A 26,657-nucleotide genomic window follows, 5' to 3' on the forward strand; every position below is an offset into this window, starting at 1 on the left:
TTCTCCAGGTTCTCTCACACTCTGCTGACAGATGAATCTTCCTACAATTAACTTCTCTCTGAAAATATCTATGTCTGTTCTGTTTTGTTCAAAGACTTTCTAATTCAACAGGAAGAATTTGCCCAGTTTAGCTAGACAATTCAACAGCCCTTACAACACGGCCCTATTCTGCCTTCCCATATTTTCCTTTTTCTTTTTTTCTGAGATGGAGTCTTGCTCTGTCGCTCAGGCTGGAGGGCAGTGGCGTGATCTCGGCTCACTGTAAACTCCGCCCACGGGTTCATGCCATTCTCCTGCCTCAGCCTCCTGAGTAGCTGGGACTACAGGTGCCTGCCACCACCCCCGGCTAATTTTTTTTTTTTTTTTGTATTTTTAGTAGAGATGGGGTTTCACTGTGTTAGCCAGGATGGTCTCAATCTCCTGACCTCGTGATCTGCCCGCCTCAGCCTCCCAAAGTGCTGGGATTACAGGTGTGAGCCACCAAGCCCGGCCACCTTCCTATATTTTTCTTTTCACTATTCTCCTACATAAATGGTTTATTTTGCTCAATTTCTTTTTTGGCCATTATACTGGCATGCAGAATTCCCCAGGGCCTTAGAAATAAGGGAAATCTGCCTGTTCTCTGAGAATAATAATTATCAACACAGTTGAGTATATATCAAGATTATACTATACTTGATATATACTCAGATTATATATCAAGATTATACTATACTTGATATATACTCAGATTATATATCTGTGAGTATATACCAAGATTCTGTCTGTGAACATGTGATTGGTTATAGAATATCCAATACTCCAACTGAGATAACCTGGGCATAAATGGAATGTGGTCATTACTCAGTATGTGAAAACCTGACTACATACACTTCTTAGAGAAAGCTGATAAATATAAAGTGGATGGTCAGCCTAAAACAGAGAAAAAGATAATTTTAAGGGTAGAACTAGGATTTGAACCTGTAGCCAGACAGGGACCAGAGCTCCTGCTCTATACCCACCACAGCACAGTGCCACCCTTGATAAAGAGAATTTTAAAGAGCTAGAGTCTAGCATTCTCCAGAGAGATGTTGAATTTGGGGAGATGACTTTATAGTTCCTACAGATATATGCTGCAGTAAGGAGGACTCACAAGGGCCTGCATTCACCCATTTGTTCAACAATATTTACTGAGTATCTACTATGTGCTGAGCACTAGTAGAACAAAGAACAGATGTGATTCTTCCCCTTATAAAGCTGTATTTGACTTGCACATTTATCAAGTAACCTTCTGATAACTACTTAAGCTTTCTCAGCATGTTACTACTAGGAAAGGCAGAGAGCCCTGGATGAGGGACTAAGCATTCTCATCTCTAAAGAGGATCTCCACCGTAAATTCACAAACTAACACACAGTAAATAGGTGTCAAAATGTTTCTACCATGTAAAGCAGAATTACTTTTCTGCTATATTAGGCAATATTCCATTTTCTAAAATCCAATTCTGTAACTATTCCTTTCCCCTAAATTCTGCAAAATGGGCTATCCTACTATCTAAGATTTAAGAATAACTTTAGTTAATAAGATGCTTCAGACATATCACTGGAATAGGAAGAGAACTCACCTTTGTTAAGTGCTATAGGTAAGACCAGATGTCTGGACAGAACTGGGGGACTTGAAATATCAGCTATATCAATAAATCCCACTATTTCCAAATCTGAAAAGAAGGAATCAACATAGAATTAATTCATTCTATGGAAAAGTACATTATTTTCTGTGTATTAGATTTCACAAATGCACTGTTTAGGTTGTGGTTTCAAATATGATGACTGGGAAAGTTATTAGATTTCTCTATGGGGTCGTCCAATAATTTGCATTTTAAGTTGCTCAGGAAATAATGATAACTGTCATTTATTTAATGAGTTTAAGTTATAAGACAAAATCTGCTAAATTTTATTTTTATAAGGTTAAGACCCCAGCCAAGGCAAAAACTGAAAGGCTAATCCCTCTGTGTAGTCAGGGATGTTCAGGTCACCAGGGGGCATCATAGTCAAACACTTCCACAGCAACTACAATCAGCCTTTGAAGAATAAAGCTATTGTATTAAAAACATCTCTCGGAGAAAGAACTGTATTTTATACAAAACTAGGGTAAGCAGTCTAAATATGACAATGATTTCTCTGCTTTATAGAAGCTGTAGTAAAGACCAAAAGTATTTGTTGAAAACCTTAAATAAATAAAAATAAATGTAATCAAAAGAACTTAAAAATTTCGATTATATAATATAAAAACTTAAAAAACAATACAAATTACAAAGAAGAAAAAGTCACTCATTCATAATCAAAGGAAATCTCTATTAATATTTTATTGATGTGCTTTTCAGTCTTTCTTCTAGATTAATACCCATATTTTCAAAAGAATTTTTAAAAATCAGAACATGGTGAACACCTTATATTTTTCTTTTTTTTTTTTGAGACGGAGTTTCGCTCTTGTTGCCCAGGCTGAAGTACAATGGTGCAATCTCAGCTAACTGCAACCTCTGCCTCCCGAGTTCAAGTGATTATCCTGCCTCAGCCTCCCAAGTAGCTGGGATTACAGACATGTGCCACCACGCCTGGCTAATTTTGTATTTTTAGTAGAAATGGGGTTTCTCCATGTTGGTCAGGCTGGTCTCCTGACCTCAGGTGATCTGCCTACCTCGGCCTCCCAAAGTGCTGGGACTATAGGCGTGAGCCACTGTGCCTGGCCATATTTCTAATGTATTAGGAAGTGTGCTTCTCTGGAGATTTGCTGTCCTTACCTCCCTTAGCTGAGTAATAAATTCATTAGTATAAGCAGCTAGATATTTTTCATTTGAGTAGGAAAAGGTCTACTATATTTTAGAGTAGTTTAGCTGCAAGAAAGATCTCCCACTAAGAGTTTATATGAGAAAGAAAAGACCTATTCAAATTTACTCTTCGAAAAAGGATGGGAAGGAAGTGGAATCTAACTGTTATGAAGGCAACAAGACTTTTGGTACAGCTTAACATACTGCTGTCTAGTCACAGTAGAAGAGATGGATGCCTTGCTTCTAGATAGCCAGAAGCTAAAGGCTCAAAAAGTAAAAAGACTGTTCACAGTCCCTCACTCCAAAACTCCTTAAAAATCCATATACCTCAAACAATGAGCATTCACTGCACATTTAATTCTAATCATTTATTGACTGAACAATTATCTATTGGGCACCTACTAAGTGTCAGGCACTATGCTGGACATCAAGGCTGTAATGGTGACTGAAACACTGACAATATCCAACCCTAAAAGGTTTAACATGCACCTAATATTCAAGGAGTCCACCCACCAATTGGAGGTAAGTCTCCTCTCCACTGCTCCTTGCTATTTTTGACTCTTCACTTTGCCAGTCTCAGTTAAGCATAGTATTAGCAACACGAACCAGGTAAAAGCTGTGGTAACATCACTTTCTTTCAGTCATAATATAAGTAGCAGGACTAGAAGAGTACACTATGTCGGATCTAAGAACTCCAAGACCATCTGGTTGATTCTCCCTACCTAGCCAATAAGAACTAGGGGAAGGCTTCCCAAGGTCACACAGCAAGAGTCATACTGCAAAGTATAGAAGCTAGTCCTTCTTTTTTTTTTTTTTTTTTTTTTTAAGACGGAGTCTCACTCTGTCGCCCAGGTTGGAGTGCAGTGGCGGGATCTCGGCTCACTGCAAGCTCCGCCTCCCGGGTTCCCGTCATTCTCCTGCCTCAGCCTCCTGAGTAGCTGGGACTACAGGCACTGCCACCTCGCCCGGCTAGTTTTTTGTTTTTTTTCTTAGTAGAGATGGGGTTTCACCGTGTTAGCCAGGATGGTCTCGATCTCCTGACCTTGTGATCCGCCCGTCTCGGCCTCCCAAAGTGCTGGGATTATAGGCTTGAGCCACCGCGCCCGGCCACTAGCCCTTCTTATATGACCTTAATTATGACACTAATTAAGTCCAGTATCTCTATTAAGAATCATCTCAAAGATTTCAATGCTAGTGAATATGGCTATGATTTCCAACTCTTATAATTCATGGTTATAATTACCTAGGATTGGAGATCAACTGATGACCTTACCATAAAAAACCAATATTCTGCCACCCCTTAGGTAATGAATCTTCCAATCCAAAGTGCTGATGACAACAGCACCCTAGTACAGGTTGAGTATCCCCTATCTGAAAATCTGAAATCCAAAATGCTCCACAATCCACAACTATTACACATGCATGAAGCTGACACAAAGCTCAAACGAAATGCTCACTGGAGCACTTTGGATTTTCAGATTAAGGATGCTCAATCACTAAGTAAAATGCAACTATCCCAAAACCCAAAAAAATCTGAAATCTGAAGCACTTCTGGTCCCAAGCATTTTGGGTAAGGAATACTCAACCTGTATCACAATATATATATTTCTTTTTAACCTTCTTAGACAGAGAAGAGAGTAAAAGTCACAAGTTAGAAGAAAGTAAGGATAACAGAGAAACTAAGAAAGAAGTTTTTTTAAAAAGTTACCTGTGTTAATGACTTTAGGGATAGGATCAATTTCTTCATCTACAACAAAAGGTTCTGGCCTGGGGAAGACTTGTACATCAGCAGTTAGGTGGCCACACTTGAGAACAGCATGGAAAGGCGTATATGCCAGATCTATCAGTTTTCTAGAATATGAAAATTAATAGTTATAGAAGAGTAATACGATACATATAAAGTTAATTTTTCAAGACGCAAGGGTTGTTTTCCTTTCAAGTTGGTTCCAAAACTAAGATCTGACCATCTGTAAAACAGAACAAAATCTGACATTTTTGGTGAGGAAATTTCAATGCTGAAAAGCCCAAGAGCAAGTTAATTTGAAATTGCTGAGTCATTACAAGGAAGTCAGTATCTACAGGCAGTATAGATTTACTTTAAAAAGTCATTACTACCAATCACTTTATCTGAAAAATGTACAACTTGGGGAAAATGAAATGACACAATTAGGAACAGTAAAACAGATAGTCTTTCTGGATGTAAAATTATAATACTGAATTGTAAAGAAGGCAAAAGAACTCTAAGCATATACTCACCCAAACATAGACTGTACATTCTTCAAGCACAGGGGGCCATCAATAGTAAAAATCTGCCCTTCACCATTGTTTAAATCTATGAGACGTTCAAGGCATTCCAAGGAATCAGTGCTCTGGAGCTATAAAGCAAAACAGATGACCCTTAAAGTGGCTGGCACAAAATGCCAGATTATTATCAGCACACCAAGGTCAAAGCCATTACAATAACACAGGCAATAAATAACAGATGATTTTTTTAACAGCCAATGTGAGAAGAAAATAACTACAACAATTTTGACTCAAGGTTACCAAAGAGGAATGTTACGTAAAATGACACAGGTAGAGCTATTTCATTTAGGAGTAGTTTTGCAAAGATTCTCAGAGGTGACCACAGTTAGTATTTACACAGCATCTTTCCTCCAAAGTGTTTCTAACATCTTTTGGTGAGAACCATCATTATCTACATTTTACAGACAGAAAAACTGAGGGGAAAAAAGGTTAAAACACTTTCCCAAATGAATGGGAAAACAAAGAATGTTTAAGTGTTTAATAAAACATATATCAGAATAATGTTACTTTACTCTTCTGTCAAAGTCAAAGCACACTACTGTCAACATTTCTGGTGGAATGGAGATAAGAATTCTTATATAAGGGAAATGAATAACGCTAAAAAGAACACCTTGACCCTTTATCCATCAGCAGGATGGATAACAACTCCAGCTATGTTCCCCAGATGGGGCAACACTCTGAAATTTCAAAGAACATTTGAGACCCAGAATCTTTTCAAATAAAATGACCAGCCTCAGCTGAAACCAATGGAGTTCAATACTACAGTATATACAATATAGCACTAGTGGTATGTACTGAAAAATAAACTAAGCTGTAAAATATGCCTAATCAAACTAAAAACTTAGTAAAAGGTATTACCTCCTCCAAATTCGCCATGCACATGATATATAACTTAGATGGGAAAGGAAAAGGTAGTGGAAACCTGTTGCTCTCACTTCGTTGATTTTGAGTAGCTAAGGAATGTCGTAGTGACCCTCTACCAATGCCAAGACAGCCGTCTGTCACCAGGACAACCTGTTTGTAAAAAGAGAGAGGAGGCTGTAGATTAAATTACATATTTAAAGCAGTCCCATTTAGCAATGTCTTCACTGCTAGAGAGGGGCACCAGGTCTGGGTACAGTTGCTCAAGCCTGTAATCCTAGTGCTTTGGGAGGTCAAGGCAGGAGGATTGCTTGAGCCAAGGAGTTCAAGACCAGCCTTGACAACATAAGGAGACCCTATCTCCACAAAAACTTAAAAAAAAATTAGGAGTGGTGGCATGTGCCTGTGGTCCCAGCAAGTTGGGAGGCTGAGGTGGGAGGATCACTTGAGCCTGGAAGGTCAAGGCTGCAGTGAGCCGTGGTCACATCACTGTACTCCAGCCTATGCAAAGAGAGACTCTGTCTTTTTAAAACAAAACAAGCCGGGCGCGGTGGCTCAAGCCTGTAATCCCAGCACTTTGGGAGGCCGAGACGGACGGATCACGAGGTCTGGAGATTAAGACCATCCTGGCTAACACGGTGAAACCCCATCTCTACTAAAAAATACAAAAAACTAGCCAGGCAAGGTGGCGGGCGCCTGTAGTCCCAGCTACTCAGGAGGCTGAGGCAGGAGAATGGCGTAAACCTGGGAGGCGGAGCTTGCACTGAGCTGAGATCCGGCCACTGCACTCCAGCCTGGGTGACAGAGCGAGACTCCGTCTCAAAAAAAAAAATAAATAAATAAATAAAATAAAACAAAACAAAACAAAACAAAACAAAAAAGCAGGCCTGACATGGTGGCTCACGCCTGTAATCCCAGCACTTTGGGAAGCCAAGGCAGGCAGATAACTTGAGGCCAGGAGTTCAAGACCAGCCTAGGCAACATGGTGAAACCCTGTCTCTACAAAAAATAGAAAAATTAACTGGGCATGGTGGTGTATGCCTGCAGGCCCAGCTACTTGGGAGGCTGAGGTAGGAGGATCACTTGAGTCTGGGAAGTTGAGGCTACAGTGAGTATGCCACTGTAGTCCAGCCTGGGTGACAGAGTGAGACTCTGTTTCGAAAAACAAAACAAAACCTCAACCCGTACCCCCCGCCAAAAAAAAAATCCAAAAAAGGGCATGAGAAAATTTTGTGGGGTGCTAGAACCCCACTCTACATTATAGGATAAAGAACACCATGTCTTAGTTGTAGTAGTAGTTATACAGGTGTATACATTTGTCAAAACTCAGTGAACTGTGTACTTAAGATCAATGCATTTTACTCTACTTCATCTAATAAAATATTTTTTAAAAGCTTGCCTCTGAACACCTAAAAAAGGACAAAAACCTTCACAACCAATTCTTACTTAATTGTATTAAAACTAGAACCCCAGGCCAGGCGCGGTGGCTCAAGCCTGTAATCCCAGCACTTTGGGAGGCCGAGACGGGCGGATCACGAGGTCAGGAGATCGAGACCATCCTGGCTAACACAGTGAAACCCCGTCTCTACTAAAAAATACAAAAAACTAGCCGGGCGAGGTGGCGGGCGCCTGTAGTCCCAGCTACTCGGGAGGCTGAGGCAGGAGAATGGCGTAAACCCGGGAGGCGGAGCTTGCAGTGAGCTGAGATCTGGCCACTGCACTCCAGCCTGGGCTACAGAGCCAGACTCCGTCTCAAAAAAAAAAAAAACTAGAACCCCAATTCTTAGATAAGGAGTTGGTATCTAACATACCAATGTCAAATATGGAATGAAGATTCATTTCACATGTGCTCCTAGGAAGTACCAGCATAGTAGTCTGAACTTTGCTACTTTATTTTCAAAGATGACAAACTCTATGCCTGGTCAACTAAAATGACACCTGGTTAAAATATGTATTTATAAAGGCTATTTAACCAGAAATATACAAGATCTTTAAAATGCATTCTTAATCAACCTGTAATTTGAAAAAAACAATAAAATATACCAACAATGGATAGTAACTGCAAAATCATTTTCCTTTTCTTCATTGCTTCAGAATGATCCTGTGGGGGACAGACTTCCCACGCATCCCAGGAGAGGATTATTTTTGCTTTCCCTAGCCTAGTCCGGTAACCTGATGATAATAGGCAATTAAGGCAGTTTTGTTTTTTTTTTTTTTGACATGGAATCTCACTCTGTCACCCAGGCTGGAGTGCAGTGGTGTGATTTCGGCTCACTACACCCTCTGCCTCCCAGGTTCAAGTGATTCTCCTGCCTCAGCCTCCCGAGCAGTTGGGACTACAGGCGTATGCCACAACACCCACCTAATTTTTGTATTTTTAGTAGAGACAGAGTTTCACCATATTGGCCAGGATGGTCTCGAACTCCTGACCTTGTGATCTGTCTGCCTCGGCCTCCCAAAGTGCAGGGATTACAGGTGTGAGCCACTGCGCCCGGCCCTTAAGGCAGTATTAAGTGGTGGCACTGTGTGAAATATCAAGATTGGCACTTACTGATAAAGCCCAAGAATGCTTAGTAGAGGTCCCCTGGAAGGATGTTATCTTTTGGCATGATAGTCAATTGACTACAAGGCAATTTCCTTTTCTAGGTATCAACAATTGCTATATAATGATTTACCTCCACCAGCTTTTTCAGATGTTATGGGATAATGAAATATTTCATGAATGTCAAAATGAAACAGACTTTACTAAATAACAAAGACAGAGTACAGCTGTCTAAAACCTTGGTTAAGGCTGGGTGTGGTAGCTGACAGCTGTAATCCCAGCACTTTGGGAGGCTCAGGCCAGAGGATCACTTGAGACCAGGAGTTCAAGACCAACCTGACAAACATAGCAAAACCCTGTCTACTAAAAATACAAAAATTAGCTGGGTGTGGTAGTGCACTTCTGTAGGGCATGGTGGCACACTCCTGTAGTCCCAGCTATTCATCAGGTGTCTGAGGCATGAGAATCATTTAAGCCCGAAGGCAGAGGTTTTAGTGAGCTGAGATCATGCCACTGCACTCCAGCCTGGGTGACACAGCAAGACTGTGTTTCAAAAAAATAATAATAAAAAAGCAAATCTTGGCTAAAAATTCCACTTTTTTTTTTTTTTTTTTTAGACCGAGTCTTGCTCTGTCGCCCAGGATGGAGTGCAGTGGCACGTTCTCAGCTCACTACAAACTCCGCCTCCCAGGTTAAGTGATTCTCCTACCACAGCCTCCCGGGTAGCTAGGATTACAGGCGAATGCCACCACACCTCCCTAATTTTTGTATTTTTAGTAAAGACAGGGTTTCACCATGTTGGCCAGGCTGGTCTTTAACTCCTGACTTCAGATGATCTGCCCACCTCAGCCTCCCAAAGCGTTGGGATTACAGGTGTGAGCCATTGTGCCTGGAAAAAAATTCCACATTTAACAAGTTTGTTATATAGTAACTGATTATAGAAACAATAACCAGTAACCACCACCTCTACTACAATGTTTTTTTTTTTTTTTTTTTTTTTGAGACGGAGTCTCGCTCTGTAGCCCAGGCTGGAGTGCAGTGGCCGGATCTCAGCTCACTGCAAGCTCCGCCTCCCGGGTTCACGCCATTCTCCTGCCTCAGCCTCCCGAGTAGCTGGGACTACAGGCGCCCGCCACCTCGCCCGGCTATTTTTTTGTATTTCTTAGTAGAGACGGGGTTTCACCGTGTTAGCCAGGATGGTCTCGATCTCCTGACCTCGTGATCCGCCCATCTCGGCCTCCCAAAGTGCTGGGATTACAGGCTTGAGCCACCGCGCCCGGCCTACAGTGTTTTTTGTTTTTTTTTTGAGACAGAGTTTCTCGCTTGTTGCCCAGGCTGGAGTGCAATGGCACGCCTCGGCTGACTGTTGCAACCTCTGCCTCCCCAGTTCAAGTGATTCTCCTGCTTTAGCCTCCTGAGTAGCTGGGATTACAGGCATGTGCCACCATGCCTGGCTCATTTTTGTATTTTTACTAGAGACAGATTCAGGCTTGGCCCCTTGCCCTCAGGTTACATACAGTATATCTCAAATTCAGATTCTTCCTTTTTTTCAAAAGAAGAAAATCATAAAAGTCAGAAGTCTGCATGATGCACAAGGTCTGGTTCTTAAAATCTGAATTTCTCCTCTAAAACCAAAGAAGAAATAGCAAATGAAACTGTGCTACCTGCTAGCTTTCAGTTCAGAAGATACTGACAACAAAACTTCATTTATTCACTATAATGTTAGGAAATAAGACATCCTATATGCATGGATTTACCAAAATAAATAATAAGCTATATTATTTATTTAAGCTGAGATGCCATACAAAGTTTTTTTATTTCTGAAAAGAAATTGATCAAAAGGCATTTATTGACTTCTTTAGCAAGTATCCACTATATTCTATAAAACAGGGTGGTTTTCACAAGAAAAAATGTTTTTGTTGTTTTCTAAAGGTAAATTTATTGGGATATAATTTACATGCAGTAAAATCACTCTTTTTAGTATACAGTTCTATGAGTTTTGACAGTTGCATTCAGTCATGTAACCACCCCCACGAACAAGGTAAAGAACAGTTCCAGCACATCCCAGATTCCCTCCTGCTTCTTTTGAGTCAATTCATACCTTTCCCTGACTCCCAGGCAACTACAATCTTATTTTATTTTTTTTTAAGACAGGACCTCACTATGTTGTCCAGGCTGGTCTTGAACTCCTGGGCTCAAGTTATCTTCCCACCTTGGCTTCACAAAGTGCTAGGATTACAGGTGTGAGCCACCATGCCTGGCTACAATCTTTTTTGTTTTATTAAAAAATAAATACTAGTGATGCTACTGACACTACTGAGGAATCCTGTGTTTGACCCTATAATGAAAAGTCACACACCAGGGGCCAGCAAACCATGGCCCACAGGCTAAATCTGGCCCACTGTCTGTTTTTGTAAATAACGTTTTATTTAAACACAGCCCTGCCCATTCATTTACTTATTATCTATGGCTCCTTTTATGCTATAATAGCCGAGCTGAGTAGTTGCCACAGACACCTACGAAGCCTAAAATACAAAAAAAGCTTGCGGACTCCTGTTGTAGACTATTATGATATTTCTTTTAGCAATGTTTCTTTTTCCTTCAAAATATGTTACTACTTTTCAAAAGTATCTGTATAGAGCAAATTTCCAGTTGTCTTTTTCTGCTACTACTCTGCTCTGATTTGATGCTAATGTGGCCTACTGTGGAGTCTAAGTAAAGAGCAAAAGATTTTATGTTTGTTTGTTTTTGCCAGTCTCGCTCTGTCGCTAAGCTGGAGTGCAGTGGTGCAACCTCGGCTGACTGCAACCTCCGCCTCCTAGGTTCAAGTGATTCTCCTGCCTCAGCCTCCAGAGTAGCTGGGACTACAGGTGCACGCCGCCATACCCAGCTAATTTTTGTATTTTTAGTAGAGATGGGGGTTTCACCATGTTGGCCAGGATGGTCTCGATCTCTTGACCTGGTGATCCATCCGCCTTGGCCTCCCAAAGTGCTGGGATTACAGGCATGAGCCACCGCACCTGGCCAGATGTTATGTTTTATGCTCCTCACTTTTAAGACAACTCAATTGAGAAGATTAAAAGTTTGCTGAATAAAGCTGGGCATAGTGGCTCACCCCTGTAATCCTAGCACTTTGGGAGATGAGGTGGGTGGATCACCAGAGCCCAGGAGTTTGAGACCAGCCTGGGCAACATGGCAAAACCCGGTCTCTACAAAAAAATGTAAAAAATTAGCCAGGTGTGGTAGCATTTGCCTGTAGTCTCAGCTATTCAGGAGGCTGAAGTGGGAGAATCACCTAAGCCTGGGTGGTTGAAGCTCCAGTGAGCCATGATAGCTCCACTGCACTCCAGTCTGGGCAACAAAGTGAGACCCTGTGTCCAAAAAGAAGAAAAAAGAAGTCTGCTGAATAATTGCATTGAGATAATGAAGACAAGCTATGTCATACTAATGTTTACAATTTTATCACTCAAAATTATAATGACCCCTTCCAAGGAGTATAGTTCAAAAATTCCACTGTGAGCCCTTTGTATTTTATATAACATTACTAGTTTGCAATAAGTCAATTTACTAGGAGGATGCTTTCCTTAAGGCATAATTTTGCTGCTTTCTGAACGCATTAGTGTTGATTTAGTACCTTCACTTAAGAAGATACCAATAGAGTAAAACGTAGTCTGTAGAAATTACAATGCATGCTGTGTCAGAGCCTGAAGAAAATCGAAGCACCTTAGTGGTTAATGTTGTTAACTTAGAGCAATGAAAAAGAATTGATCATTACCTGGCAAGGAATTGCACCACCCCATTCTTGCTGAACGATATTACAAACACCAACTAATGCAGACTCCAAGCAGGTTTTGTCATAATCATCCATATTACTTAGTGCTTCCTTATTGAATAAAAGATAAAATTGCTAGTTACTCTTTAGTTTTAATTAGTTATTAGAAAACAACATAAATTGTTCAAAGTATGAATGTTACACAGGGGACACTGATGTATCTGAGAGCACCAAAGCATAGCCTCTTAAAGAAAAATGCTAGAAAAGACTTCTTCAACTACTAAAGATAGTGAAAAGAATTCCGTTTATTCTATCCTCTTATCAGGTAAGAGTGAACAGTCCACCAAGTTTACATCTTTATAAGCGGACCTTGAAGGAAAAAATTAAAAGGAACTTTTAAACACATCACAAAAATAATAACAAAATCTACTGAATATTAACTATGTTCTAAGTAACATCCTAGGCACTTTTATGTATTTAGCTATCACAATAAAACTATAAGGTATAGATTACTAACCCTATCTTTAAATGAAGTAATTAAAGTATAGAAAGATTAAATAACTTTCCCAGGTCTCATGACTAAAGGTGGCAGAACCTGGATTTGTAAGTATGTAGTTTGACTTCAGGGTTCCTGGTCTAAAACATTACGCCTCACTCCTTATATAGCAATTCTCTAAATTTCAGAACTGCAGAACATCAGAAATCCTTAGTTTATTCACCTGTAAGAAAGTCAGCATATATACCAAAAGTTTAATATCCTTTTACACGAAAAAAATTTAAAAAACATTTTTTTAAGTCAGTGTAATTAAAAAAAAAAAGCTTTTAAGTCACTTAAAAAATCTGAGATAATAAAAGGAATTATTTAACAAAATTTTGTTACTTGTATTAAAAAATTCAAACTGTATTGAGCCTGGATTTCTAAACCACCTAACAATTGTTAAACTGTTCAGTTTAATTCCACAAACACTTCTTTTTTTTTTCCCCCTTCTTTTTATTAAAAATAGAGACGGGATCTTGCCATATTGCCCAGGCTGGTCTCAAACTCCTGGGCTCAAGTGATCCTCTCGCCTTGGCCTCCCAAAGTGCTGGGATTACAGGCGTGAGCCACCACACCTGGCCAACAGACACTTCTTGACTGCTCACCATGGGTAAGACACTGTGTTAGGCACTGCTGGAAATACTATCATTTAGAGATGTTGTCAGAAAGTAAATTCTGACATGACACAGAAAACACCATTGAAAGATAGTATCTACCAATTGAGATTTTAAAATTTTAATTTATTGGTATCAAAATCAAAGCTATTTGTTGGAAAGGAAATATCATTTTGAATTACTCTAGAACAAGAAAGGGCTAATTTTTCATTTCCTCAAATTTTATGGGAGAGTAGAAAAAAATTAAGTGTTGAGCCTAAAGACCCTAAATTTTAGGGAATGGAGCACTACATCCTGAGATGCTCACTTTTCCACAGAGAATTCCAGAAAACCAAGAGAGGAAAATAAGGGAAAAACTCACAGCTCTAACTCATAGCTGTATTGAAGAAACAGCAGGCATTAAGACCTACTGGTTGTGAATTCTTGTTGTTTAGCTACACATATTAAGTATTAATAGACTTATTAAATAATGCCAAAGTTCTAAATGTTCAATGCATTATAACACAGTTTTCCTCCCGATAAATTTAGGCCCTGTACATACAATAACTTACTACTTTTTGTACCTGTAGGGTATTATAATCTCTTGTGAAGGGGACCATCAACTCCCAAAGTGATGAGAAAACCACGAGTGCTGTAAATTCAAGCTTGTAATTTGTGGCCATGTGCTCAAACAGCATCGTTAAACCATGGGCTGCTAGGTGCTTACGCTGGTATTCCTCGGACCCCTCAATAGACACAGGTCGGGTCATGGAAAGGGATACATCCATTACCACCACTGTCGGCATGATGAAAACGATCCCAGTGTTCCCAATCAGAATGCAAACAGACAGCTAAAAACAGAGAAATGCTGTAGAAAATAAATAAGGTCTTACATGTCATGGAGAGAAAAGAATATTTTTCACCATAACTTTAATTTCCCAGAAATTAGCAGAGGCAAACACCATTTAAGTTGAGGTGAGGAATAATCCCTAGGGAACTCAGTGAGAGGGAAGTGAGCAGCTTAGTTCATTGTAAGGACCACTCTTAGAATCACCCATTAAGTGACCATAAATCAAGGACTATCTAAATATATCTACTGGAAAAAAAAAAAAAAAAAAAAGCCCTGCTAACTTCAGGTAGCCCTTGACTTTCACACATTTGACTTTTACGCAACTTAATAAACTCCTACATCTCCTCTCTAACACTTAATTTACTGAAGAGCATTTCTAATTGTCATATGGTGGTGCTATCTGACAATCAACCATTGTTTTTTGGCACTGTCACAACCTTTTTGCAGTATTAGTGCATGTGTTTAATTATTTTGTTGGTTGGTGCCCTTGTTTTAGTAAAATGAATGCCAAATATAAAAATGAAAGGACTAGTAAAGTCATAAACCAAATTAGACAAATTGGAAATCATTAAGCATAACAAAAGTAATAAACTGCTAGCCTCAGTAGTACTCATTGTACATCAACTGGCCAATAGTACTTCAACTGTGAAGGAAAAGAACAAAATTAAAGAATATTTAAGGCCGGCCGGGCGCGGTGGCTCAAGCCTGTAATCCCAGCACTTTGGGAGGCCGAGACGGGCGGATCATGAGGTCAGGAGATCGAGACCATCCTGGCTAACCCGGTGAAACCCCGTCTGTAGTAAAAAAATACAAAAAAATAGCCGGGCGAGGTGGCGAGCGTCTGTAGTCCCAGCTACTCGGGAGGCTGAGGCAGGAGAATGGCGTAAACCCGGGAGGCGGAGCTTGCAGTGAGCCAAGATCCGGCCACTGCACTCCAGGCTGGGCGACAGAGCGAGACTCCGTCTCAAAAAAAAAAAAAAAAAAAAAAAAAAAAAAAAAGAATATTTAAGGCCAGGCACAGTGGCTCATGCCTGTAATCCCAGCACTTTGGGAGGCCCAGGTGGGCAGATCTCTTGAGGTCAGGAGTTTGAGACCAGCCTGGCCAATATGGTGAAACCCTGTCTCTACACTAAAAATACAAAAATCAGCCGAGCGTGGTGGCTACTTGGGAGGCTGAGGCACAAGAATCGCTTGAACACAAGAGGCGGAAGTTGTAGTAAGCTGAGATCATGCCACTGCACTCCAGCCTGGGTGACAGAGCAAGGCTCCGTCTCAAGAAAAAAAAAAAAGAAAAGAAAGTTATAAAGCTGGAATTATCTCACGAAATTGTGTAGAAAAGTCAAAATGTAGAAATGGAGTTATTCAAAATTATGGATTGAGAATTAGCATAAAGAAAACATTTTGGCCGGGCGCGGTGGCTCAAGCCTGTAATCCCAGCACTTTGGGAGGCCGAGACGGGCGGATCACGAGGTCAGGAGATCGAGACCATCTTGGCTAACACGGTGAAACCCCGTCTCTACTAAAAAATACAAAAAAAAACTAGCCGGGCGAGGTGGCGGGCGCCTGTAGTCCCGGCTACTACTCGGGAGGCTGAGGCAGGAGAATGGCGGGAACCCGGGAGGCGGAGCTTGCAGTGAGCTGAGATCCGGCCACAGCACTCCAGCCTGGGTGACAGAGCGAGACTCCGTCTCAAAAAAAAAAAAAAAAAAGAAAAAAAGAAAACATTTTGGTGCTCAAAAATAAAAAAGTTTACAGATACACAGACCTGCTCACAGGAATACAGCTTGCTGCTACTCTATTATTAAGCAACCTGCAGTCTACTGACATGATGAAATATCATAAAACTATAAATGAATATGTACTATAGATAGCAAAAATAATTATAGAAAGCATTAGTAACTGAGAAAAGCAGGCCCCAGAACTGTATTATACATTGCTTACAACTTCATAAAAATCATAATGCATATATACAATTAGAGAGATTAGGTGTATATAAACAGTTACAAATTTAATGTTCACAACTTTCTTTTTTGGGATTCACTTCAAAACATTTAACAGTAGCCAGACTGCTTGTTTAAGGATAGTGCCCAGCTGCAAATGTGTCATATTCTAAAATTCCATTTTTTTTTTATGAGATGGGGTCTTGCTGTGTTGCTCAGGCTGGAGTGCAGTGGCATGATCTCTGCTCACTGCAAGCACCGCCTCCTGGGGTCACGCCATTCTCCTGCCTCAGCCTCCCGAGTAGCTGTGACTACAGGTGCGTGTCACCATACCTGGCTAATTTTTGTATTTTTAGTAGAGACAGGGTTTCACCACATTGGTCAGGCTGGTCTCGAACTTCTGACCTTGTGATCCACCCACCTCTGCCTCCCAAAGTGCTGGGATTATAGGCGTGAGCCACCGTGCAGGGCCAAAATTCCATTTGTAAGCAGGCTGTTTTGAACTCAGAATACACTGGTTTATGGAAACAATGTTGACAACTAAGGTTGTAATCATAGGCGTAAAAGAAGAAACTGAAAGTTCCCGAACGATGGTTCAATCAACCAGTATAGGCCTGATTAAAAAAAAAAAAAAGTGAGGTCCTGCACAATATTGGTTCAACTACACCATAACATATGCTCACTAAGGGCAAGGACCATGCCAGATTTTGTCCATGATGTCTCCTCAAAACTTATCACAGTAACTGGCACATAGTAGGTGCCCAACAATTTGATAATAACTAATGAACTACCCCTAAATCACAAGATATACCATATATTATTTAGCAAAATACATTATAAATGTTAACTCTGGACACCAGAAACACATTTCCTCTTCTCATTCAAGCAGAGATATGGGGGACTCCCTCGCCTCTGCCCAGCTCCTGTGGTAGTCCCATTCATGCAAGGATGCCTTTTTACAAGTTGAGGATCATGAGGAGTACTGCCCTCACGTCTTAGGAGAATGGGAGGAAACATTTACACAGACTTAGATCAAATACAAAAAAGCACTTTCAGCCCATGAAATCTGCTGTTGACAGATGACAGCTGGCAGTCTTGCCTTCTCTGAAGACACCTCTGGAACTGGCTCTTTCTCCCAACTGATGCATTTGTGTCTACTCCCAAATGTACCTCCTTAACAGTTACAAAGTCGTGGGAAATCAATTTAGTACTCAGGTTGGAGTAAAGGAGGGAACTGAAAATTCCTGAAGGATAGTTCATTCAAGCAGTCTAGGCCTGATTAAACAAAAAAACAAAAAGGCCAGGCACGCCTGTAATCCCCGCACTTTGGGAGGCCTAGACTGGCAGATCACCTGAGGTCAGGAGTTCAAGACCAGCCTGACCAATATGGTGAAACCCCATCTCTACTAAAAATACAAAAATTAGCCAGACGTGGTGGCGTGCGCCTGTAGTTCCAGTTACTTGGGAGGCTGAGACAGGAGAATTGCTTGAACCTGGAAGGCAGAGGTTGCAGGGAGCCGCGATCACGCCACTGCTCTCCAGCCTGGGCGACAGAGCGAGACTCTGTCTCAGAAAAAAAGAAAAAGAAAAAAAAATATCCCTGCCCACCACAGTCTAGCAATTTTGTGAGAACAACACTATGTATTCCTTACTTGGGTGGATTCTGAGCCTCAAGTCTCCCACCGCCACCCACTTCCCATGTGTACTGTTCAAACAACTAGGGCTCTTCTTTCTCAAGAACGGTCTGAAAAATAGGCCCAAGCCACCTATTTGGCCTTGAATACCAATTGTCCATCAGCTATAATTCCCCAGTTCTCAGATACAACTTCATCTCTAAAAGTCCAGACTGAAAATCGCATCTGGGAGATGTATTTTTACCTTAAAAATCAGTCAAGAAAATGTGAGATCTGGAAGTCTCTCACGGAAAGGGGGGGCAGAGCGGGGCTGAGCAGAGGGCGAAATCGTGCAGTTTACGCGGAGCTGGGGACCCCGAGCCTGAAACAGAGGGGAGGACGGGAGCAGCGCCCCGGAACTGGCGCCTCAGGGACGGCGCGGGGCGGCCGCCAGGGTGGCGGGAAGGCCAAGCGCTGGCCCTGGGTTGTTCCTCACCCCTATCCCCTTCACCTGTAACCCCAATAAGCAACGAAAGGCAGCAATGGGCCCTCGGCCTCCCACTCACCCCGTGCCCATCGCCGGACACAGTCCGTCACCATAAACTTTCCGCCCGCGCGCCACAGCCGGAACTATAGGGCCGCGCGACAGAAGGGAACCCGGCGCCGACACTCTGCACTAGGCGGGGCGGTCCTTGGCGAGCTTCAGGGTCGCCCGGGTAGGGTTCTGGCTCAGCCCGGAAGGACGCTAGGGGGCGCGGCCTCTCCTCGCGATGGCCAATCCGCGGCCACCCCTCTCCTCCCACAAATCCCCAATTTCTCTGAACCTTGGCTGGGTCGGGGCTTCTCGCCCTGTCTCTCTGCATTGCTCTGTATCTCTCCCCATTCTCGGGTTTTTTTCTCCCCCTCCTGCCCCACTGACCCATGGGCCTCACCTGGCCCTGTGACTCTGTGACTGCTTCACCCTTTTGTCCCCTCACTTCCCTGGGCCCTGTCGGTGCACGAGCCCAACCCTTCCTGCTGTTTTCCTCGTCACTCTTCAGCCCCCGCTCTCATATCCTCTGAACCGGTTGACAGAATCCTCTTCCTATTCTTTTTAGACTACAGTTCCTGACCTACAATTCCTGGCCGGGAGCGGTGGCTCAGGACTATAATCCCAGCACTTTGGGAGGCCAAGGTGGGCGGATCACTTCAGGCCAGGAGTTTGAGACCAGCCTGGGCTTTGGTGAAAACCCGCTCTTTACTAAAATACAAAAATTAGCCGGGCACGGTGGAGGGCGCCTGTAATCCCAGCTACTTGGGAGGCTAAGACACGAGAATTTCAGGCTTTTGGGGAAAAAAAAACCCCAAAACTGTAATTCCTGGCTGAGGTACGCTTTGTATATCCTTTTTAGCTGACCTGAGCCCAATTTACCTCAAGACTTGGCCCCGTGGTCTCCTCAGCCCAAATGCTCACTTTATTCCCCCATCCCCTCACCCTGGACAAGGCGTGCATGCTCAGATTTCCCTGTAAAGCAACATGGGCTCTTGGCTGCCACTCTGGCCGCCCGGTGTCTCCATTGTAGCCTGTGCCTCAGTGAAGTCCTTAAGAGGGCAAGAGGTGACTTTCTTTCTAACCATGTAGGTAGCCAGGGAATCCCAGCTAGAGATAGGCTTAGATGGATGCCAGCAGGCCCCTGAGTAGTTATGGTTCAAAGAATAATGTGGAACCACATAGGTTACAGAGTGAGTACAGAAAGGCCTCTAGAAGGCTGCAGGCATTTGCCTTTTTCTTTTAGCTGATGGGATGGGGTGAGATTAGGGGATGGGACAAGGAAGGCGGATGCTTTGAACTGAACAGACGAGTCTATCTGACTTCTCACAGCTTGTTCTGTGGGAGAGTGTGGGTCCAGTTGCTTGTAGTTTTTTCCTGTCCCTGGGAATATCCCTGCCAGCACTGGGGCCCAGGGCCCTGCAGACTGCCCTGTGCTTCAAAACTTCTTTCCCCAACCTGGCTCATCTCATCATGTCAAGACCTGGTTATGCTTGAGCAGGCATTGGGCTCCAGGTAAGTAAGGCTGCAGCCTGATAACTTAGTCATAATTTCTAATCTTTCCCTATTGGGAGGGATGTGGCCAAGAATGTGTGGGTAAGTAAGTGTCTGGTTACCCCTAATGTGACAATGACTTAGCCACAGGGTTACTGTCCTCCTGGTAATTCTGGCTCAGTTGCAAGGTCTGATTCATTACCTTACCCAACCCTAAAGCTTAAGTTAGTTCGCTGATGGATGATCAAATCTTGTGACCTAGTTCTTCTGAATAACAGGCTTTGGGAGACTTGGAAAGCAAAAAATCAATATATTAAATTGATGATAAAAGGCACAACTGCCAGGAGGACTGTGTTACTTAGGGCAACTAGTTTGTTTTTCCTCCTTAGTGGAATCCCATTACAAATCAGAAGGTTGTTCAGTGACTATAACATCAGAGAACATCAGCACAAAGGTTAGAAGGTCTTAAAGGAGGTGTCTTTCAAGCCATAGCTGACTGATGAATTTCTTTTCCCCAGTCAAGCAACCCTCAGCATTTGCATGTTTCCACACACACATTAAAGGAAATCAATAAATAAGTTTCTTTTGCATAATCTCTCATTCCCTTTATTTTTTCCTGGCTCGAAACGGTGGACTGCTGTCCCAAAGGCTTTGAAAGGCAGTTTGATCCCCACTCTGACAGAGTAAAGGTTAATGACAGAAAAACCATGGCTCTCACAGGGGCCAGGTACTGGGGAACTCAAAGGGAAGTCTAGATATCTAAATCTCCTAGAGCACGTGTTGAAAATGCAGATTCCCAGGCCTTGCCAAGTGAAATGGAAATGGAATTTCATGACTTGGTGCTTGAGAATCTTGTTAAGTTCCCAGGGTGATTTGTGTGTGTGTGTGTGTGGTGACAGGGTCTCTGTCACCCAGGCTGGAGCACAGTGGCATAGTCATGACTTATTGCAGCCTTGACTTCCTGAGTTTAAGCAATCCCCCCTAACCTCAACCTCCCAAGTAGCTGGGACACTACAGGCACGTGCCACCATGCCTGGCTAAGTTTTAAATTTTTTGTAGAGATGGGGGTCTCACTATGTTGCCCAGAGTGGTCTTGAACTCCTGAGTTCAAGCGATCCTCCCTCCTTGGCCTCCCAAAGTGCCAGGATTACAGGCATGAGCCACTGCATTTGGCCCCAAGATGATTGTTCATCTACAGAGATAAGGGGTAGGGAATGAGTAAGTGAAGAAAAGGCTGAGGGGTGGGGAAGGGGAAAGCAGTGGGCCTACTTCTCTTTTCCATTCTTCCCTCTCTTCTCACACTCCCATGATGTCCTTTGCCCTGCATTTCCCTTCCTGCCCCTCTAGTCTGGAGAGTGTTCACTCCCAAATCATACTTCTAAGCTCCAGCCTCTTCCTCTCATCATTCCCCCCCCCCCATTTCACTGTTTTCACCAAAGCAGAAGTCAAAAAATATCATAAATATGACCCTTCTCTCTTCTGAAAAAAAATTTATTATGGAAAATTTCAAACATAGACAAAGATAGGGAGATTAGGATAATAAATCCCAGTGTTCCCTTCACCCAGTTTCTGCTGTCAATGCAATCCTCATCTCGTTTCATGTACACCCCTACCGACTTCTCCCCACATATTATTTTGATGCAGATCCCAGATAGAATGTTTCCTTTAAGAATGAGAACTTAAAAATATATAATTACAATACCATTATCAAATTTAACATAATTAACAATAAATCCCTAAGATCATCAAATATCTAATCAGCTTTCAAATATTCAGTTGTGTCATAAATATCATAAATTTTACTTTTTTACACTTTGGTTATTTGAGTCAGGATCCAAGTAAGATCCAGATACTGAAATCCATTGCTATATCTCAGAAGTCTCTTTTAATCCATAGGTTTCTCCCTCTTTTCCTTTGAAATGTATTTGGAAAACTGTGCTCCCCCTCCTTTTAAAATTGCTCTCAATCCTCTTTCAGTTTTTTCCAGAGCATTTGAGAAAACCACAAAGCTTCTCTCTATTTTAAATAATGAAAAGACTCACTGAACAAAGAAAAGCTTTTACACATTTCCAATTCCAATTAACTTTGCCTTTGCTCTGAAAATAGGGTGAGCTTTATCCACCGCTGGATCCCCCAGGGTCTGGCATGTGATGGTGGATGTGCATTTGTGGAAAGAAGATAGGAGGGGAGTAAGAGAGGTTACTGGAAAAAAAAAATTTCAAAGGGGAAAACAGAGAAAACTTGGTAGATACTACATTTCTCTAAGAAAGTAGAAAGGAACTTCTTTATTCCATACACTCTTTACTTTGAAAAGTGCTATAAAGGCCTAGTGTGGTGGCTCCCAGCGCTTTGGGAGGTGGAGGCAGGAGAATCGCTTCAGCCCAGCTGTTCGAGACTAGCCTGGGCAATATAGCAAGACCTTGTCTCTACAAAAATTAAAATTAACCAGGTGTGGTGGTGTGCACCTGTAATCCTAGCTACTCAGGAGGCTGAGGCAGGAGGATTGTTTGAGCTCAAGAGTTCAAGGCTGCAGTGAGCTATGATTGTGCCACTGTACTCCAGCCAGGACAAGATCTTATCTCTAAAAACAAACAAACAAACAAACAAACAAAATGCTATCAAGTCTAAATTTTTAAAGGCCCCTCATATCTGGGCCCTGACCTATCTTGCCAGGCTCACCACTCACCCTCTTAAAACCTTGGTGGCATCTTTCAATGAAAAAGAAGATAAAGCCAAATAAAACTAGTTTTTAAAAAAATTATAAAAGGTAATTTGTAAGGCTGGGAGGCCAGGCATGGATTACTCACACCTGTAATCCCAGCACTTTGGGAGGCTGAGGTGGGTAGATCACTTGAGGTCAGGTGTTTGAGACAAGCCTGATCAACATGGTGTAACCCTGTCTCTACTACAAATACAATAATTAGCCAGCTGTCGTGGTGGGCACCTGTATTCAGCTGCTCGGAAGGCTGAGGCATGAGAATCACCTGAACCCGGGAGGTGGAGGTTGCAGTGAACTAAGATCGCACCACTGCACTCCAGCCTGGGCAAGAGAGCAAGACCCTGTCTCAAAAAAAAAAAAAAAAATTAATTTGTGTCTATGGAGAAAAATTCAAAGTTAATTTTAATTTTTTTAAATCATACTTTAAGTTCTAGGGTACATGTGCACAAAGTGCAGGTTTGATACATAGGTATACATGTGCCACGTTGGTTTGCTGCACCCATCAACTCATCATTTACATTAGTTATTTCTCCTAATGCTATCCTTCCCCCACTCCCCCACCCCCAACAGGCCCCAGTGTGTGATGTTCCCCGCCCTGTGTCCAAGTGATCTCATTGTTCAATTCCCACCTATGAGTGAGAACATGTGGTGTTTGGTTTTCTGTCCTTGTGATAGTTTGCTGAGAATGATGGTTTCCAGCTTCATCCATGTCCCTGCAAAGGACATGAACTCATTCTTTTCTGTGGCCGCATAGCATTTCATGGTGTATATGTGCCACGTTTTCTTAATCCAGTCTATCATTGGTGGACATTTGGTTGGTTCCAAGTCTTTGCTATTGTGAATAGTGCCACAATAAACATATGTGCACATGTGTCTTTATAGTAGCATGATTTATAATCCTTTGGGTATATACCCAGTAATGGAATTGCTGGGTCAAATGGTATTTCTAGTTCTAGATCCTTGAGAAATCACCACACTGTCTTCCACAATGGTTGAACTAATTTACACTCCCACCAACAGTGTAAAAGCGTTCCTATTTCTCTACATCCTCTCCAGCATCTGTTGTTTCCTGACTTTTTAATGATTGCCATTCTAACTGGCATGAGATGGTATCTCATTGTGGTTTTGATTTGCATTTCTCTGATGACCAGTGATGATGAGCATTTTTTCATGTGCCTCTTGGATGCATAGATGTCTTCTTTTGAGAAGTGTCTGTTCATATCCTTTGCCCACTTTTTGATGGGGTTGTTTGTTTCTTTCTTGTAAATTTGTTTGACTTCTTTGTAGATTCTGGATATTAGCCCTTTGTCAGATGGGTAGATAGCAAAATTTTTCTCCCGTTCTGTAGGTTGCCTGTTCACTCTGATGGTAGTTTCTTTTCCTGTGCAGAAGCTCTTTAATTTAATTAGATCCCATTTGTCTGTTTTGGCTTTTGTTGCCATTGCTTTTGGTGTTTTAGTCATGAAGTCCTTGGCCATGCCTATGTCCTGAATGGTATTGCCTAGGTTTTCTTCTAGGGTTTTTATGGTTTTAGGTCTAACATTTAAGTCTTTAATCTATCTTGAATTAATTTTTGTGTCAGTTGTAAGGAAGGGATTCAGTTTCAGCTTTCTACGTATGGCCAGCCAATTTTCCAAGCACCATTTATTAAATAGGGAATCCTTTCCCCATTGCTTGTTTTTGTCAGGTTTGTCAAAGATCAGATGGTTGTAGATGTGTGGTGCTATTTCTGAGGCCTCTGTTCTGTTCCGTTGGTCTATCTATCTGTTTTGGTACCAGTACCATGCTGTTTTGGTTACTGTGGTCTGGTAGTATAGTTTGAAGTCAGGTAGCATGATGCCTTCAGCTTTGTTCTTTTTGCTTAGGATTGTCTTGGCAATGCAGGCTCTTTTTTGGTTCCGTATGAATTTTAAAGTAGTTTTTTCCAATTCTGTGAAGAAAGTCATTGGTAGTTTGATAGGGATGGCATTGAATCTATAAATTACTTTGGGCAGTATGGCCATTTTCACGATATTGATTCTTCCTATCCATGAGCATAGAATATTCTTCCATTTGTTTGTGTTCTCTTTTATTTTATTGAGCAATGGTTTGTAGTTCTCCTTGAAGAGGTCCTTCACATCCCTTGTAAGTTGTATTCCTAGGTATTTTATTCTCTTTGTAGAAATTGTGAACAGGAGTTCACTCATGGTTTGGCTCTGTTTGTCTGTTAATGGTGAACAGGAATGCTTGTGATTTTTGCACATTGATTTTGTATCCTGAGACTTTGCTGAAGTTGCTTATCAGCTTAAGGAGATTTTGGGCCGAGATGATGGGGTTTTTAAAATATACAATCATGTCATCTGCAAACAGGGACAATTTGACTTCCTTAGTTCCTAATTGAATACCCTTTATTTCTTTGTCTTGCCTGATTGCCCTGGCCAGAACTTCCAACACTATGTTGAATAGGAGTGGTGAGAGAGGGCATCCTTGTCTTGTGCTGGTTTTCAAAGGGAATGCTTCCAGTTTTTGCCCACTCAGTATGATATTGGCTGTGGGTTTGCCATAAATACTTCTTTTACTAGAGACAGGGTCTTGTTATGTTGCCCAGGATGGTCTTGAACTCCTGTTCTCAAGCAATCCTCCCTTCTCAGCCTCCCAAAGTGCTGGGATTACAGGAGTGCACCACTGCATCAGGCAAAATTCAAAGTTTCAAAATAGATGAAGTGAAAAATAAGCATTTGCTTTCTTAGAAGCAACCATACATATATCCGTGCCTCAAGTATGATTCTAGCTACTGGGTTGGAGAAGTGAAATATCAGAGTCGTTGTTTGTTTTTGTTCATTCTATATCTATTGGTGACAGAAGTATAGCCATTCTTACATATGCTTTGCAAAATTGTCTCTACATATGTATGTATATATGTGTATGTATATACATATTATATATACTATATAATATAACATATATAATACTTTCTACCTAAATGCAACAATATTATATATACTGTTCTGCATCTTGCTTTTATTGTTATTGATTTATTAATATATCTTGGGCATCACATTCATTCCTTTTAACTGCTATATGTAATTGACTGTCGTAAAGATGTGCTATTATCATTTATGTAATCAGTTTCCTATTGACATTTAGATTTCAGTTTTTGCTACTACAAGCAAAGCTGGAAAGGGCCTGGTAGACTAATATAGGGGCTTTTTCTCCAATTGAGGTGGGAAGCCACTGGAAAGTCTGGCATACAGGAGGGACATGATCTGATTTACAGTTTAACAAGGTCACTTGGGCTGCTATACCTGATTTACACATCCTCACCGGTATCTTTGTTGGCACTGGGTGTTATTTAAATTTCTTACTCTTTGTCAGCTTACAGGAAAAAAAAAAAAGTATCTTGCTGTGCCTCAATCATCAGTCCTTTATAAAGTCAGATTTAACGTGGGAGTTTTACTTAGTGGGCTGTTTCTCTTACTTTGAGGGGCTTTGTGAATCATACTGGGACTGTGTGGTTTCCTGCTTGGCCACACTGAAGTCCTCTGAAATCACCTCTCTGACCTTTTCTCTAGGCCTCTGGCCTCTCCAGAAGGGCACTTGGCTGTAAGGATGAAATCCTGTCTCTGAGCTGCACTCAGTGTGAAGTGCCACCACCTGCATCTCCCTGTCTCAGGTATGGTTCTAGCCACTGGCTTGTAAAGATGTATCATAGGATGTTTGGGGACTTATTTTGTTGTTTTCCACCAGTGACAACTATACAGCCATTTTTAATCCTATAAACAATATAATATGCACAAATAAAACAATAGAAACAAAAGGCCTTAGGCTGTGACATTGTACAGGTTGGACAGATCAATGTGCTTTTCCACAGATCCTCTCACTGTTACTCTAATAGCAATTCCATGAGGAAGCTTGTCTTTCCTGGTTTCATAAATGAGGAAGCTGAGAATCAGAGACCTTAGGCTTGCTTCTCGTCAGACTTGTTACTTTATTAGAGGTTTCAAAGCAGTACCTGTAGGTTAAATTCAGCCCTCAGACTCATTTGTTTGCTTCTTAATATTTTTAAATTGTTTGACATTGGAATACCTATCGGTGGGTCATTTATTCTCTGTCCAGAAA

The 26,657-nt window shown here is 41.7% G+C and overlaps 2 protein-coding genes across 6 annotated transcripts in view; one reads left to right on the top strand and one right to left on the bottom strand.

Moving 5' to 3' along the window:
- INTS14 (integrator complex subunit 14) overlaps window positions 1-18,495 on the bottom strand; it is a 34,042-nt gene extending 15,547 nt beyond the window's left edge. The window contains exons 1-7 of one of the 4 annotated variants that reach the window (XM_015142517.3): window positions 18,384-18,495; window positions 13,999-14,265; window positions 12,287-12,394; window positions 5,967-6,122; window positions 5,061-5,179; window positions 4,513-4,655; window positions 1,602-1,694 (exon numbers count right to left, since the gene is read on the bottom strand). In XM_015142517.3, the coding sequence (XP_014998003.2) occupies window positions 1,602-1,694; window positions 4,513-4,655; window positions 5,061-5,179; window positions 5,967-6,122; window positions 12,287-12,394; window positions 13,999-14,220 (841 nt within the window). In that variant the 5' untranslated portion in view covers window positions 14,221-14,265; window positions 18,384-18,495. Of the gene's footprint in view, window positions 1-1,601; window positions 1,695-4,512; window positions 4,656-5,060; window positions 5,180-5,966; window positions 6,123-12,286; window positions 12,395-13,998; window positions 14,283-18,082 lie in introns of all 4 variants that reach the window. The other 3 variants (XM_015142514.3, XM_015142518.3, XM_015142516.3) reach the window with 3 other exon arrangements.
- The window catches only part of SLC24A1 (solute carrier family 24 member 1), a 44,398-nt gene continuing 36,236 nt past the window's right edge, over window positions 18,496-26,657 (top strand). For both annotated transcript variants that reach the window (XM_015142512.3, XM_015142513.3), the window contains exons 1-2: window positions 18,496-19,861; window positions 26,111-26,211. The gene's annotated coding sequence lies outside the window, so the exon portion shown is untranslated. The remainder of the gene's footprint in view (window positions 19,862-26,110; window positions 26,212-26,657) is intronic.

Source organism: Macaca mulatta, chromosome 7 (genome assembly GCF_049350105.2).
Source record: "Macaca mulatta isolate MMU2019108-1 chromosome 7, T2T-MMU8v2.0, whole genome shotgun sequence".
Classification (NCBI taxonomy): domain Eukaryota; kingdom Metazoa; phylum Chordata; class Mammalia; order Primates; family Cercopithecidae; genus Macaca; species Macaca mulatta.